Source organism: Choloepus didactylus, chromosome 14, assembly GCF_015220235.1.
Source record: "Choloepus didactylus isolate mChoDid1 chromosome 14, mChoDid1.pri, whole genome shotgun sequence".
Classification (NCBI taxonomy): Eukaryota; Metazoa; Chordata; class Mammalia; order Pilosa; family Megalonychidae; genus Choloepus; species Choloepus didactylus.
This window is the reverse complement of record NC_051320.1, coordinates 23,544,730-23,562,021: the sequence shown is the minus strand read 5'-3', so window position 1 is coordinate 23,562,021 and position 17,292 is coordinate 23,544,730. Positions and strand designations below refer to the sequence as shown.

Below are 17,292 nucleotides of genomic sequence, written 5' to 3'. Positions count from 1 at the left end.
CCCCAATCTATTTTTGAACATTTTCCTTACGCTAGAAACAATCAGAATAACAATAAAAAATAAAAGTAAAAAAGAACACCCAAATCATTTCCCCCATCCCTCCCAATTTTTCATTTAGTTTTTGCCACCATTTTTCTGCTCATCCATCCATACACTGGATAAAGGGAGTGTGATCCACAAGGTTTTCACAATCACATTGTCACCCCTTGTAATTTACATTGCTATACAATTGTCTTCAAGAGTCAAGGCTACTTGGGTTGGAGTTTGAGTTTGAAATATTACTTCTAGCTATTCCAATACATTAAAACCTAAAAAGGATTATCTATACAGTGCGTAAGAGTGTCCACCAGAGTGACCTCTCGACTCCATTTGAAATCTCTCAGCCACTGAAACTTCATTTTGTCTCATTTCGCATCCCCCTTTTGGTCAAGAAGATGTTCTCAATCCCACAGTGCTGGTTCCAGATTCATCCCTGGCAGTCATTTCCTGTGTTGCCAGGGAGATTACACCCCTGGGTGTCAGAGCCCATGTAGTGGGGAGGGCAGTGGGTTCACCTGCTGAGTTGGCTTAGCTAGAGAGAGAGAGAGGGCCACATCTGAGCAACAATGAGGTACTTGGGGAGACTCCTAGTCACAATTATAAGCAGGTTTAGCCTCTCCTTTGCAGTGACAAGGTTCATAAGGGCAAGCCCCAAGATAGAGGGCTCAGCACACCAAACCAGCAGTCTTCAGTGTTTGTGAGAACATCAGTAACAGTCCAGGTGAGGAAGTCCAACACTTCCACATTTTCCCCCAGCTCTTCAAGGGAGCCCTGCATATATATTTTTATTCTCTGCCCAAGTTACTTTGGGATGTGTTGCTATTTCACATCAACCTATATAAACCTACCAGATCCCGCTTTCTGTTCAAAGTTCCATGTAATTAGGGTGTTTGAAAAACTGACTGTACAAGTTAAATTGTTTAGAAAATGTAGATCCTGCACCAAGTAAACATCTTTTCCCTTGGTCTCACATGGAAGTTGAAGTTTTAAAACACAATCAGTATTGTCCTTTACCCTTTGGCCCGATTTGCCTTAGTCCTAACCAGGTTTGCTTCATTCATATCTCTAATTGAAGTCTGGACTCTTTTTTCAGCTTTTTTTTTAATGGTTACTGTATATGTCAATAATGACATTCGTATCTGTCAAGCTCTAGCTCTGAGCTTCAGGTGTCACACAGATACCCAGTGTTCCAGAGACCGAACAGGTTATAAACAAAGGAGTCAGCACCTCAGAATTTGGAGATGGCCTTTACAATTCAGGAATAGATTTGACTGCTGGAAGAGCTTACAATCTAGGGACCGTTAGAATAATTGTTCCCCTGTTAGGCTGTGCTCTTAAGATTCAGTTCTCAGTTTACACATTGTAGTTAGTCCATATTGGTGAGGCATTATAGTGTTTGCTTTTGTTTCTGTCATACTTCACTCAGAATGCTGTCTACAGATCCATTCACTTTGTTGCGCGTCTCACAGCTTCACTCCTCATAGTTGCTCGGTATTCCATTGTATGCACACACCACAGTTCACCATTCTGTTCTTCAGGTGACATACCCTTAGGCGACCTCCACCCATTGCAAATCATGTATACTGCCTCTGTAAACACCAGTGTGCAAATGTCCATTCAGGTCCTTGCTCTCAGATCTTCCAAGTATATACCCCATAATGAGGTTGCAGGACCTTATGGCACCCACATACTTAGCTTGCTGTGGAACCATCACACTGTCCTCCAAAAAAGCTACACCATTCTGTCTCCTCACCAACAGTAAATAAGTACATCCCTCTCTCCATGTTTTCTCCAGCACATTTATCCCTATTTATATTATTTCCTATGCTTTTATAGAGCTATATTCACATACCATACAATTATCCACAGTATACAATCAGTTGTTCATGGTATCATTATATAGAGTTGTGCATTTATCACCACAGTCAGCATTTGAACATATTGATTACTAAAAGAAGTTGTTTTTTAACGAATAATGAAAAAAGATAGTAAAAGAAAAATAAAATATCATACAATAGTAGGGTCAGACAACAACATCACTACCAAGAATCCTGTGTCCCTCCCTTATATCCTCCTCTCATACACATTTAGCTTTGATATGTGCCTTTGTTACATTTAATGGAACATATTACAATGTTATTGTTGGCCATAGACTCCAATTTGCTTTGATTATATTTTTTCCCCAATACCATCCCTTTTTCAACACTTGGCATGTTTGACATTCATTTGTTCTCCCACATGTAAGAACATTTTTATATTTATACATTTAGTCACAATCATTGACCCCTCCAGTTCTTGCCAAGTTATACATTCCCAGGCTTTATCGTCTGTCTTTATCTCTGGTGTCATACATGCCCCTAGACCACCTCTTGCAACTTTACTCACAGACATCTGTGTTCAGTGTACTTATAATTTTGTGCTACCATCAGAGTGTATTATGCTATCTGTTTTTGGACCTATACAGTCAATCCTGCTGAACATTCTGTAGTCCTTTGGCCTCAAATGCTTGATCTCTATCCTTTCTTTCTCCTGATAGCCTGTGTTATCAATTTTAATTCTCAAAGTTTGCTCATTAATGTTAGTTCATATTAATGAGACCATACAGTATTTGTCTTTTTGCTTCTGGCTAACTTCGCTCAACATAATGTCCTCAAGATTCATCCACGTTATTGTATGTTCTGTGTCTTTGTTCTGTCTTACAGCTGAGTAATAATCCTTTGAATGTATGTACCACAGTTTGTTTATCCACTTATCTGTTGATGGACATTTGGGCTGTTTCCATCTCTTGACAATCATGAATAGTGCCGCAGTAAACATTGGTTTTACAAATGTCCGTTCGCGTCCTAACTCAGCTTTCAGTTCCTCTGAGTATATACCTAGTAATGGAATAGCTGGGTAATATGGCAAATCTATACTTCATTTCTGGAGAAACTGCCACACTGTCTCCAGAGTGGTTGCACCAGTCTACATTCCCACCAACAGTGAATAAGTGTGCCTTTTTCTCCACATCCTATCCAGCACATCTAATTTTGTTTTTTTTTTGTTTTTTTTTTTGTTTTTTTGGACAATGGCCATTCTGGTAGGTGTGAGATAATATCTTATTGTGGTTTTGATTTGTATTTCCCTAATAGCCAGTGAAGTTAGTTGAGTTTTTTTCATGTTTTTCAGCCATTTGTATTTCCTCTCCAGAAAAGTGTCTGTCCATGCCTTTTGCCCATTTTTTAATTGGGTTGTTTGTCTTTCTGTTGTTGAGTTGTAGAATCCCTTTATATATTTGGGATATTAAACCTTTATCTGATATGTGGGTTCCAAATATTGTGTCCAACTTCATTCTGTTATGGTCTGAGAAAGTGTTTTGTATAATATCAATATTTTTAAATTTGTTAAGACTTGCTGTGTGACCCAACATGTGGTCTGTCCTAGAGAATGATCCATGACCACTTGAGAAAAGTGTGTTTCCTGCTGTTGTGGGGTATAGTGTTCTTTAAATGTCTGTCAAGTCTAGTTATTTTATCATACAGTTCAGCATCTCCGTTTCCTTATTGTTCCTCTGTCTAGATGTTCTATCCATTGATGAAAGCCGTGTATTGAAGTCTGCAGCTATTATTGTAGATGTATCTGTGTTTCCTTTCAGTGTTCTCAGTGTTTGCCTCATGAATTTTGGGGCACTCTGGCTTGATGCATAAATATGATTGTTATGTTTTCTTGATGATTTGACCCTTTTATTAATATATAGTGTCCTTCTTTGTCTCTTTTAATTGTTTTATTTTTGAAGTCTAATTTGTCTGATATTAATATAGCTACTCCTGCTTTTTGTTTTTGCTTTTGTTTGCATAAAATATCTTTTTCCAGCCTTTCACTTTCAGCCTATTTTTGTCCTTGTGTCTAAGGTGAGTTTCTTGTAGACAGCATTTAGATGGGTCCTGTTTTTTAATCCATCTGCCAGTCTGTGTCCTTTTATTGGGGAGTTTAATCCATTAACATTTAGTGTTATTACTCTAAGGGCAGTACTTTCTTCTACCATTTTGTCTTTTGGATTTTATATGTCATATCTTATTTTCTTATCTCTCTCCTTTTACTCTTCCTGATTATCTTCATTTCTACACACTTCTCCAAACCTCTGTCTCCTGTCTTTTCCTATCAGCCTGTAGCATTCTCTTTAATATTTCTTGTAGCACTGGTCTCTTACTCACAAACTCTGTCAGTGTCTGTCTTAAAATATTTTAATTTCTCCTTCATTTTTGAAGGATAATTTTGCTGTATATAGAATTCTTGATTAGCAGTTATCTCTTTCAGTATCTTAAATATACCATACCACTGTCTTCTCACCTCCATGGTTTCTGCAGAGAAATCTGTACATAGTCTTATTGAGCTTCCCTTGTATGTGATGGATTGTTTTTCTCTTGCTGCTTTCAGGATTCTTTCTTTTTCTTTGACATTGGACAGTCTTATCAGTAAGTGTCGTCTATTGGGATCTATTCTGTTTGGGGTATACTGTACTTCTTGAATCTGTAATTTTCTTTCTTCCATAAGGGTTGGGAAATTTTCAGTGAATATTTCTTCTACTATTCTTTCTGTTCCTTTTGCCTTCTCTTCTTCTGGGACACCCATAATACATATATTCATGTGCTTCATGTTGTCTCTCAGCTCCTTGAGACACTGCTCATATTTTTCGATTCTTTTCCCTATCTGTACTTTTGTGTGTAGGATTTCAGATATCCTGTCCTCCAGTTCATGAATCCTTTCTTCTGCCTCTTGAAATCTGCTGTTGTATGTCTCCATTGTGTTTTTCATCTCTTCTTTTGTTCCTTTCAGTCACATAAGTTCTGCCATTTGTTTTTTCAAGTTTATGAATTCTTTATGGTCATCCAGTGTCTTCTTTATATTCTTCATCTCTTTTGCCACATCTTCCCTCAGTTTATTGAATTGAATCTGATTTTCTTGAATAGTTTTTTCTGGAGCTCATGTTCACTCTTTTACCTAGGGTTTTCTTGTTGGTTGGCTTTGTTCCTAAGCTTTGGTTATCCGTTCACCTTATTCTAGAGGTCTAACTTAGGTTCTGTTTAGTTGATCAGAATTTTTTACCTCTTGTTTTTCTGTTTCTTGCCCTGCCTCTGTGTAGCCTTTTTGTGTGAGGGTCTCCTCAGATATAATCAGCCCAGTCAGGTTTTCCCAGTCTAGAGAGGCTGAGGTCTCAGGAAGAGGGTATGGAGTTTCCCTGAGAATGAGACCCTCCTGTGAGGCTTTTAGACTCTGTGGTTTTCTATGCTGTCCAGCAGGTGGCGCTTGCCAGCTGTAGCTCCACCACCAGTATAAGGAGGTGCAGTGCATTTAGTTCTCCCACTGACTGTGACCCTTTTGGGGGCATGGCTGACTGAAGCTGGTTTCTGAATTCCAGTCCCTGGAGTCCGAGTTCTTAGAAGGATGCCAATTGAGCTGGACCACACGCCCCTTTTCTTGGGGGAGTTATGCCCTTTAGGGAATTGCATCCCCCACTAGGTTCATTGCTTTATCTGTCAGACTTATCTCTGCTCTCCGTTGCCTGTGTCCAGAGTCCAGTTGCAAATATCTTAGACTTTCTGTAAAGAGCTACTTAGAATAGTTATTTTATAAAGAAAGAGGGGAAAAAAAGAAGAAAAAAAAAATCTGTTTTTAAGGCCTTTCCCCAGTGTCAGTATGGAGTATTTAAAGATATGTGCTTTAAGGTATTATCTCTTTCACCTGGATAGTTACTCTCTAACAGCTTTAATTTTGCCCTTGCCAGGGGGCTATTGAGTGTAAGAAGATAAGGAGTCACAGAGCAAGAAAAGAATAGAGAGAAAAAAATTAAAACCAAGCCTTTTTGGAGCCACGGAATGGGTGCCGCTTCTATGTGCTGCCCTGCCTTCCTGGAGTCCAGCCCTTCTCTAGCTCCCTGAGCACCCAACTCCAAAAGTTAATTAATTAATTTGTTAATTCTCCATTTGAGGCTGGGTTGAGCCCCCTTTCTTGCTCCCAGTAGATTGTGTTTTTCCCCTGACAGAGCCAGCTGTAAGTTTCCCCAACAGCTATAATTCTGCCCTTGTCAGGGGGCTACTGAAATATAAAAAGGTTAGGAGTCAGAAGGCAAGAAAAGGGACAAAGTGTAGAAAAAAATCCAAGCCTTTTTGGAGCTACGGAATGGGTGCCACTTCTGTGTGCTCCCCCCTCCCAGAGCCTAGCCCTTCTTTGGCACCCTGGACACCCCCAACTCCCAAAGTTAATTTTTTTTTTCTCTTAAGGGAGCCAGATGTAAGACAGTCCACAGGGTCTGGGCAGGGATGGGCACCAGACTCTTGGTTGGGGGAATTTAAAATTTCACTGTGACCTCAGCAGTTCACCTGTTCCAGACTAGTGTACGATGCGCGACTAGTCACTGGAGACCCTGAAAACACTGTTTCTTACAGTTCCTCACTAATTACCAGCTGCCCTTGAGGAGTGACTAAATTCCACACCTCACCACTCCACCATCTTGCCCTGCCCACTCCGGGCTTACATTTTAAATATGCAAACCTTTCTTTTTGAATTCTGGTAATTGGTAAGTGACAAATTTTCATTTAACTTTTGTCCCCAGAAAGCTGAATGGATGACAACTACTTGCAATCATGCACTTTATGCGATCTGTGATGTGTTCACCCAGTATTTAGAAGTACTCAGTGATGTACTTCTGGATGATATTTTTGCACAGCTATACTGGTGTGTGCAGCAAGGTAGGTCTGTACTAGATGTGTCAGAAAGGTGTTAAACTTGACTGTGGTGATATGTAAATGAATTGCTCTTTTCTTTTCTAGACAATGAACAGTTAGCAAGATCTGGTACAAACTGCTTAGAGAATGTTGTTATTCTGAATGGTGAAAAATTTACCCTAGAAATCTGGGATAAAACTTGTAACTGCACACTGGATATCTTCAAAACCACAATTCCACATGCGTAAGAAGTTTTTTTATACAACTTTTGTTTATATTTTTTTACTGGAAAAGTTTGATAATGACTAGCGATTTCTCATAACAGATATCCTTTTAAACATGTCCCATTGTTACATGAATTCAGATTTAATTCAAATCAGACTCCTGTAAACCATAACAAATACATGAACTTAATTCTTTATAAATCAAAACCTTTCGTCCAAACATCCAAAATTTGAGTCATAATGAAGTGATTCCACTGACTTTTATAAGATTTTATTTATCCAGATTAAAATAAACTGGTTTCCAGTTGGAAAATAATGAAACTCAACATATGTTTTAGTTATTGTAGATTTAATAATCTAAGTCAAATCTATTTGCAATTATTTTATTTTATAATTAATTGTCATCTTTCTCTAAGGGATGACTTTGGAATTGAGTCGTAATGAAGTCGTTTCTTATCAGTGAGGAAAGTAAGACATAGTCAAGCTAAGTGACTCTGTAGCACCTTATTTATTGGACAGACTTGAACTTATTTCTCAGCTCAACTCTGGGGATTCCCTAAGGTCCCTATAGTTTTTTTTACCTTAGATGTTCAATTTTTAAGTCTACAAGTAGTTTGTTCTTTAAAATATGTTATAAATAGACACATGTATGTCCCCTGGCACAAAATTATATACGAAAGACATCAGTCAGATTTTTAAGCTTCATAATTATTTTTCTTGAAATGAATTAGATGTGTTGGCACTCTTATAATCTGTTTGTAAATATCCTAATCAGTAGTAAATAGATTGTGAAGAAAAGGTGTACCTGCCCCTAGAATATCAGTCTCTAGGCAGGACTTCACTGAAAGAATACATATTGATCCTATTGGCCTATTTCTAATTATTGGATAATTTTTCTTATTTTTTTTTTAATTGGCCCATTTTTTCATTGGAGCAGTGTAACAAACTGACAAATGATCCTAAAATGACCCATATCTGTCAGAGTTGGTCTGTGGCCCTCAGGTCAAAGTTACCATGAGTCTTCCCTAGGAAATCTTTACAGAAACCAACTTTGTTGGTTTTTTTTGAGGTAAGAACTACTTAATTTATTGAATTATATATTGAAGATAACTATAAGACTTCAGAGTTCGTCTAATAAGTTTCTCTTAATAGAAAATATCTGTACGAGAGCCCTTTCCATATTGAACTGAAATGATCTGTTTACCATCTGTCTGCCCCAACTCCCCGGGGGCTTCTGCTGCACCAGAAGCAAAAATTTGGGCTTTAATCATCTTTTATCCTGAGCATGCAACCTAGGTGTGGAACTTAGTGTCCTATTGTGGGCCAAAATTTTCTTTTTTTATTTTTATACATTTTAAAAATAAAGCATCTTATTTTTTTAAAGCCTCCAACTTTTTAAAATCTCACTTTGGAAAATATTTGATGACATTATCACTTAGAAAAAATAGTTTTAAAGGCTTTGAATCTTCAAAGAAGTGTGTTTTACCATATAACTGATAATCAGATTACCCTAATTTTAATTATATTAAATGCTAGTTAATTGTGTTCTGAAAGTACTAAATATATTTAAAACTTTCTACTAGATATTTTTCAGTGAGTTACTCATAGCTATAGTCAAAAGAGAAGTACATTGTTTTCAGTATATTCTTGAGATTTTTTTGTGCCCTTTTCAAAACAAGTTGGTTGTGGTTTGTAGCATGCCCCAGTGATCTCTGTGATTTTGGTGTTCTAAAGGCTCTTGACCTGGCGACCCACCAGTGGAGAAAATGCTCCCTCATCTCCATCTCCTGTGAGTGAAAAACCGTTGGTAAGTTTGGTAACTAAAACACATTTTAAATTATTTAATTACTTGCATTAAGTAATTTTACCTTTGGCCAAATTTTTATATTTGAGCCCAGTGCTTTTGTAAAGATTATGTAAATTCTGTCCAGAATTCTCAGGTTTAATTTCATGATGGCAGATTTTCCAGACAGCTGAAAATTAGCTGTTTAAGTACCATGGAGGGGGTATTTTAAATTATTTTTAATATTGATGGTCTGAGATACACAGTAAAATGATTTTAAGTGTTGTGAGAGGCAGAAACCAGATTGTGTAAGGATTTCCATGCCAGGCTGAAGATATCTCTGGATTATCTTATTTTAACTTATTTCGAAATAATTTCAGACTCCAGAAAAATTGCAAAAATAGTACAAAAAGTCTAATTCACCCTTTGCTCCTTTTTCCATATAGTATCATTTTACTACATTTGCTTTATCATTCTCCTTCTGCTCCCCCCACGTTTTTGGGAATTGTTTCAAAAGTTATTTGCAAATATGATGCCCTTTTATCCCTTAGAATTTTAGTGCTTTTAGGCACTAAACTTAAAAAATAAAATAAAAGGATATTCTCTTACACAATCACAGTATAATTAACAAAACCAGGACATTAACATTGATACAATACTGCTATGTAAATCTACAGACCTCATTCAAATATCTGCTTTTCTCCCACTGATGTCCTTGAATTTTAAACCCAGGAGGTCAGAGGTAGCAAGTTAGTGCCCACTGACCTAATTTGTCCCCCTGAACTTTAAAATGTCTGAACTGAATGTCAACATTTAAAACTTAGATTTCACAGAAAAATACCATTTCAAATTTCTGTTCAAAGAACTGTGAAATCTGGCGTTATTGGGCCTATGTTACTCCATGTAATGTATCTGCTGGAGTTGTCTGGTACATCTGCTTGTTATTATATCCTGTTGTAAGCCCAAAAGAGGCTGGCACTCATTTTTGTTCTCCTTATATTTGGCCTACTCCCTGCCTTGCCTCGTGGGTTTTTGTTTTTGCCTTCTCTGCTGTATAGGATAGTTGCACTGTGGACTTTGATGTCAGACCCCAAATGAAATTGTGGCTCTGGTACTTACTATCTCTATAACCTTCAGTAAGTCACTTAACTTCCTGTGTAACAAAAGGCTGACGCAAGGACAGCATCAGGCAGAGCATGCAAGGGCATTTGCACAGTGCCGGGCACAGTGAGTGCCATGTTTTTTTGAATAGTCCAGAAATATACAGGGTAAAAACTGGAAGTCCCTTTTTATAGCCCCCACACCTACCTACCCATACTACTCCAGCATTTAATACTGTGCTGCATGCTGCATTTACATACATATGTATTTTTTTAAAAGATGAAATCTTACTTGGAGACTTTTAGAATTTAGAATATGTAGGAGATGTTTCCACAATCAGTACACAGAGATTTCTTTCACAGGGGCTTGGTCTTTTGTACTAAGAGTTCCTTTGTAAAGAGAGGTGGTAGATCTAAAAAATGCAAAGAATTACAAAAAGAAGATAATCATTTATAATTGCATTTATGTTAGATATGCAGAAAAATAGAGAAGCAAAATGCTTAACATTTAAAAATTCTTCTAATACAGAGGAGGGTTTTTAAACCTCCAATATTGTAACCTTGTTTTTGTATATATATGGTTTTCTGAGAAGCTTCTTAGAAAATCTTCGAAGTGTTCACAGAATTAAAAAATCAATGCTTTCGTTTATTTCCAGTAAGAATATATTGTTAAATGTAGCCAATTAATTTTTCCCTAAAATATACTTACTAAAATTTATGTATAAAAGGAGATGCTTGTTTTATAGTTATTTTTATACTATAAAAATTTTCTTAAAGCATATATAATTTGTCAGTGTTGCTACAGACATTCTTAAATTTAACATTTCATGAATAAATGTATTTTATGCCACCATGTCATATAAATTATCCCCATGTTCTATTGGATCCATACAAATTAATTTTTGCTAAAAGTATTTGAATACTTATGAAAATAAAAAGATGAACAAAAACATTTGTAGATTTTTTTTGGCTTTAGATTTGTATAGCATTTCTCTGTTTTAAAAAAAAGATTTTCTCATTTGGACTCTCCAGCAATTTTGTGAACCAGGTTTAGTCCGTGTTAGAAACAAGTTTACTACATATTAGACCCATTTTATGGAGAATAGGAAATGAAAATTCATCAACTATGATATTTTAAGCCCAGGATAAACTTTTCATTTTGATTAGCACTGTTTCTTAGAACACAAACCCTTGTTTTAACTTCCACAAACCCAGCTTAGGTTGCTTCAGGAGGGGACTGCTAAGTGTGAGTTCTCAGTTCCTCCTGAAAACCATGCCTGTATCTTCTGAGTATGGGGTGCTGTTTTAACAAAATAAAGCTATAATGTAGTAGTATCAACTCCCATTTATTACTAGTGCTTTCCATTTATTATCTTTAATCCTTAACAACCCTCTAGAAAAGTGTCTTCTCCATTTTCATATCAGAAAACCACAGTTCAGAAAGATGAATTACTTTTCCAAGGTCACACTGCTAGTAAGTGTGGGGGCTGAACTCTGGGGTAGATCTGTTGGACTCCAAAGTCTAGCTTCTCTTAGTGGCACCCCACTGCTCCTGTGTCACTCTGTCCTTTGGCCTCAGCTATCCAGAGCCTCTCCATGACCTTTTGGTCCCTGGTTGGGTGACAGAAAGTACTTTTCTAAACTCACTCTGCAAAGCTTGCTGGGGCTCAGCCTACAAAAAGTTCGCAGGCATCTCCCTTGTCTCTACCAAATGTGTATGGTGAGAAATGTTCCTGACCTCTTGGGGAGATTGCTGACTAGTTTTCCCTCACAGTGAAGTTTAGCATTTTTATCTGTTGCTCTTGGTTGGTGTTGGTCCTGAGCCCAATGAGGGTCTGAAAGGTAGCTTTTATCATAAATACCATCAGCTCTTATCCATGTGTGATAAATCTTAAATATTCCCATTGTGTGTATAATCACACTATATAGAATATCATTTTCATAGGGACATAATATAATTTTTAAAGAGGCAAACAGCATAATAATAGAAAATATTTTCATCCTTATTCACTATACTTATAATAGATTTTTTGTTTTGTTAGGATACAATATCACAGAAATCTGTAGATATCCATGATTCTATTCAGCCAAGGTCTACAGATAATAGACAGCAAGTGCCACTGACTTTTGTCTCCACTGTGAATGAAGAGGCCAGCAAAACTAAACCTACAGCAAGTGAGTTATTTCTCTAAATAAAAATAAATTGTATATTTAGTTTTAAGAAGATGGAATTTTATATATTCATCTTTGCCACTAGTTTATTTCTCCTATGTTTAATGTAGGAAAGGGATGCAATTTTTTATTTTATTTTATTCTTAGCAAACATAAACTTGTAATTGATTGTATAGTCATTTTTTCACTGCATTTACCCCACCTAGGACATGGACTGATAGATAGATGCTCTCTTGTGGATGACCAGGACCCTAGAGTATGTCCTCCTGCTGCCCTACCCATATGTGGAAGCCCATGACAGGTGTAGTGTGCAGTCCCACTGACTTGGGGGTCTGATCCCCACTGTAGGTTGCATTCTTGACAGTCTTAATGACAAGTTAGTCCAGGTGTCTATGCCACTTCTGTCACCTTCTCCCTGAAGTACGGAGATCAAGCAGTCAGCACCTGCCAACCCTTTTATTTCCTAGTTAAACTCCTTGTTTAAGGCCCTGTCCCAGACTGCCTGTTAGATCAGCTCTGTGCATCTCTCTGTCCCGCCTTTTGCATCATGCCTCAACTTTGCCTAGACCATCACCCCATTTCATGCTCTTCTGCATGCTTTGGGCATGCCTCTACCTTAGATCCCAAGATCATATCACATCAGCCACCTCATGATTCCTTTGAGTCAGTCTCTCCCCTCTTGTTTTAAATACGCTTTTACATTTTTTACTAGAGAGAATGAAGAATGACCAGAATGCCAGACACTCTTTGTGACATTTGGTGCTAATCTCATGGGCCACCTTATTCCTGGGAGCCCCTTCACTTGGCAGGCATATTGAGTTCCTCTGGTCTATAAGAAGGCTGTCTGCCATCTGGGTTGCTCTGCGTCCTTGACCCTGTCAGAAGGGCATGCTTTCTAAACACTTCCAGAAAATACCATTGCTTGATCTAGTCCTAGTTCAGTACCTACAGCCCCACGTAGTTAATCTTGGCTTTCGCTTTGCTGCTTATCCTACGATTACCCAGTAAAATGACCTCCTAAGATAACCCTGGCAATATTATTAACCTTTGTCATGAGCAAACTTTGTGCAAATACGCATTGTACCCAAATACGCTGCTGGTCCTTTCTAGTAAGATTGGAAAAAAAAAAAACTGTGAAGAAGCTCAGCTTCCCTGGTTCAGTCAGAGTGGAGCCTTGTTTGCCAAATGATCAGTATGACTAGCCGTGTCTGTGGCCCTGGTGAAAGCTCTCTGAATGCCCCCAGCCTTGTACGTACTGGTGACACTAGCATCTTATCAGATGTCACTGGCTGTAAGGCCCTTCACTGAGTCTCAGGGTGCCACCAACAGCCTCCTGGCTCCAGGGCCTGAGAATGTTTTATGACTTCAGTGAGCGAGTGAGTGAGTGAGTGGATGGTACATGTCAGCATAAGCTGTTACTGTGATTGAAGGACTTTAAAAAAGACATGTAAGAGAAAGAGACAGCCATGGGACTTGTGGGTTTCTTTGTTTTGTTTTATTCTGATTTTTAACTTGAGATCTAGTATGAAGAATCAAGTATTAAATAAAACAGCATGCTGAAAAATATCTTGGCAGAAGCCTTTATTAATAACCTAAATAAAAATAAATTTAAAGAAGTTATTTTGCTACTCTCCAAAATCCCTTAAACATGAATTTAACTTCCACAAATTGGTGCCAGAAAAGGGAATTTGTAATAAATGCTTGTCAGTAATCAGGTGTTGGAGCTGTTGCCTGGAGACTCAGTCAGTATCTGCCCTGTGCCCCTCTCTGGGAAAGCTGCCCTGAGAGCCCAGGATCCTCCAGGATCTAGTGTGGCCTTGGGGTCTCTGCTGTCCTGGAGCCATGTGCCGATGCTGCTGAGCTCCTGCAGCGGCTCAGCAGTTGAGTCCTCATTCCAAACCTTGCATTTCTGCATCTGCTTAACTACCTACCTGGGATGAACAGTGAGATGGAACGTTCTTCCATGAATTTTTCCTTAGAGGCTAGTAGTGAATTGCAGAAATGTTCAATTGAGCAAATGTGCTCGGGCAGGGGGATGTGTAGGGAGCACTTCCCTTACTTTGCAATGTTGTTACTTTTGTGGTAATGTGCTTACCCTAACTTTTTATATACTTTTTTTTGCTGATAGATCCATTTGAAAATATGAGAATTCTAGCTACAACCCCTAATCTGGATCCAAATAAAACAAGTTATATGAACTCATGATATTGTCTAGTTTGATTAGAATTCTTGGCTGTACATTACTTCCTGTCTCACAGAGATCTAGTTCTTGTTGTCTTTTTATAGTATGTGTTTTTATATCACTATTTTCAAAGGTCAAACTTGAGTTTACAGTAAGCGCTATTAAAGTTTTAGGTTTTTCTCTTTTTGTTACATTTTATTTAAGAATAATCAAAAACTTATGGCGGAAAAATCTTGATCATATTCACTCTTCTGAGTCATTTAGACTATTTTGTTAATGTTAAAATTTATTCTTCCAAGGCTTTTCTAAATATTGATTAAATTTGACTTTTGTATGTCATGTCTGTACAGAAGCACATCCTTCTTAATGTTGATATCTGCGAGTTATCTTCACACATATTAATGTTACCTTAGTATTGTACTGTCATAGAAATTATGAAGGACTCAAAATAATTTGTTTGCATGTGCACTGGGGGTTTCCACAGAATTTCCAGAACAAAAATTGTTTGCTGCCCTGTTGATTAAATGTGTTGTGCAGCTGGAACTCATCCAGACTATCGACAACATTGTGTTCTTCCCAGCCACAAGTAAGAAGGAAGATGCAGAAAACTTAGCTGCAGCACAGGTAAGGAGGTGTGAGTAGGAAGTGAGTTACAATATTCTGGAGTTCAGAGCAGAGGTCAGGCTAGAGATTTAATTTCTGGGTCATTTTAAGCCATGAGATGGACATCACAGAGGTAGTAGTGACATGGTAGAGAAGAGGATTGGGACTGAGCCACCCCCCACCTCTTACTGAGAGCTCCTGGTGGTGAGGTACCTGGGTAAAGAGCTGAGAACAAGAGGCAGTGAGTAGGAGGAGAGCCAAGAGATAGTGTAGTCCTGGGAGTCAGGTGAAGAAAATGGTTTAAGAGAGAAGGTATGATCTTTTATGTCACACACTCCCAATAGGCTAAGTTATACTAATTTGGAGAATTGACCGTCAGTCTAACAATTGGAGGACGCGGGTGGTCCTGACAAGTTGTTGAAGTGTAACATTGGGGTCAAAAATCCTCATTGTAATGGGTGTAAAAGAAGAGGGAAGTGAAACAAGTAAATGATAACTCTTTCAAGGAGTTTGGTTGTAAAGGGGTTAAGAGAAATGGGGTAATGTCTGGAAGAGGATGAGGGGGTAAGGGTAGGGTTTATTTTGTTCAGGTTTTCGCAGTATTTTCCAGCATGTTTGTTGATGAGAGTTTTCCAGTAGAGAGAGAGAAACTGAGTGAGGGAGAGAGAGACAGTTAATAATTAACAGTAGTTTTGAGTGAATGGGATGGTACCTTGTACAAAGTGGGGGTGTTGGATGGAAACAAGGACAGTTGGTGCACTATAATGGGGGGAAGGCAAGGTGTATGTGCAGATGCAGATCTCTTTTGGTATCTTCCATTTTCTCACTGAGATAGAGCTATCATCTACTAAGTGAGGTTGAGAAGAAAGTGTTAGCTATTTGAGGAGAGAAGAGAAAAAACGAACTGGACACTCAGGACAATTGGACCTGGGAACACAGTAACATTGCTGGCAGTAACAGGGCCCATTGGATTTGAAGAGAAACCAGTCAGTTTTGCTCCAGTCATGTTCATTTGGGGGTGCAGACATGGAGTAGGCAGAGTTTTGCCAGGCAGTTACTGAAAGAGGAGCTGAAAGGCTATACAAGGAGTAATTATAATTGTGGTCCCTGGATTCCATACTGGTGAGGAAGAGAATGGAAGATTTGACAGGGTAAGGAATGGTGAAGGGGGCGAGGAGAGGCTGAGAGAAATGAACTGCAGAATGTGGTAGGGGTGTGAAGTTACTGGATTAGAGTTCTGAGGAGGAAACTGGAAAGAAAGGAGGTGGTAGTAGTGGTTGGTGACTAGCATGCATGGAATGTAGATCATGAAAATTTGGAAAAACAAAGGTGGGCTTTGCCTATTTCCTATTGAGAATGAACAGGTTAAGTTTCTGTGGCTTGCTTGTAAAAATGGTCTTTGGGGAGCACTGAGTTCTAAATTTTCTAAAAGTATTGTGGCTGTGTGGGTGTGTGTGTGTGTGTATGTGTGTATGTGTGCTGTGGTGCTTTGTTTCCCTAGAGAGACGCAGCAGACTTTGATGTTCGAGTTGATACTCAAGACCAAGGAATGTACCGCTTTTTAACATCACAACAACTCTTTAAGCTACTGGACTGCTTATTAGAGTCACATAGATTTGCCAAAGCATTTAATTCAAACAATGAACAGAGGACTGCTCTATGGAAAGCAGGTAAGCTATATAGGTCTCAAAAACATTTTAATATTCACTTTTAATGGATGTGCAATAGATCTCTACATGTATCCAAACTCATTGATGGTATGCTTGAGATCTGTGCATTGCACTGTGTATAACTTTTATTTTAATAATAAGCAGCAGCAGCAGCAGAAGAAAGAATAGTAGCAGTTAAAAGGCCTGTAGAACAGACCTTTAAGTCAAATAAATGCCTGGGTGGATTTGTCTCCTTGTTTAATCAGCCTGCTATCTGACTGATTTCGAACCAGTTGTTCTTTCCTCTTGCTTACCTAGACTGGACCTTTCTGTTGGTAATCATCAGCATAATAAAACTGCCTATTCATGAGGAAAAAAAACCTGTGAGTGTGACAGTTCTACACACAATATCTGGCAATACCCAGTATATGTATTTGATGGCTTCTATCTACTTACTGGAGGTGGCCATATCTCAGTGGAAATGAATGTGTTGGGGGAGGGGGTTGGGGGCATATATTTGTTTTAAAACTAGTTAGAAAATTTAAACAGAACAAATTTTATATTACTTAAATTGGCATTTTTTTTAAATTTAATAAATGGGTATTCAGTGCCTATTAGGTGCAAAACAATGCTGAGAGAGTGAGGGGCCACAAAATATGTCAGAAGAAGGGAGGGAGCTGACATCTTTTCAGCATCAACTCTATACTAGATTTTAGAGAGAGGCGCTTGACATGTGTTTAATAGTTTGTTCAATCCAGAAGCCTTTCTCACCCTAAACCCGGGGTTCTGTTCATTCTCTTCCCTTTACAGCTTTTCTTAAAAGAGTTGTGTTCTGG

The 17,292-nt window shown here is 38.2% G+C and overlaps 1 protein-coding gene across 2 annotated transcripts in view; it reads left to right on the top strand.

Annotated features, from left to right (window-relative positions):
* ARFGEF1 (ADP ribosylation factor guanine nucleotide exchange factor 1) overlaps window positions 1-17,292 on the top strand; it is a 193,433-nt gene that overhangs the window by 171,376 nt on the left and 4,765 nt on the right. For both annotated transcript variants that reach the window (XM_037802577.1, XM_037802576.1), the window contains exons 31-36: window positions 6,632-6,767; window positions 6,849-6,987; window positions 8,702-8,774; window positions 11,893-12,025; window positions 14,689-14,828; window positions 16,309-16,477. In XM_037802577.1, coding sequence (XP_037658505.1) covers window positions 6,632-6,767; window positions 6,849-6,987; window positions 8,702-8,774; window positions 11,893-12,025; window positions 14,689-14,828; window positions 16,309-16,477 — 790 coding nt within the window. The remainder of the gene's footprint in view (window positions 1-6,631; window positions 6,768-6,848; window positions 6,988-8,701; window positions 8,775-11,892; window positions 12,026-14,688; window positions 14,829-16,308; window positions 16,478-17,292) is intronic.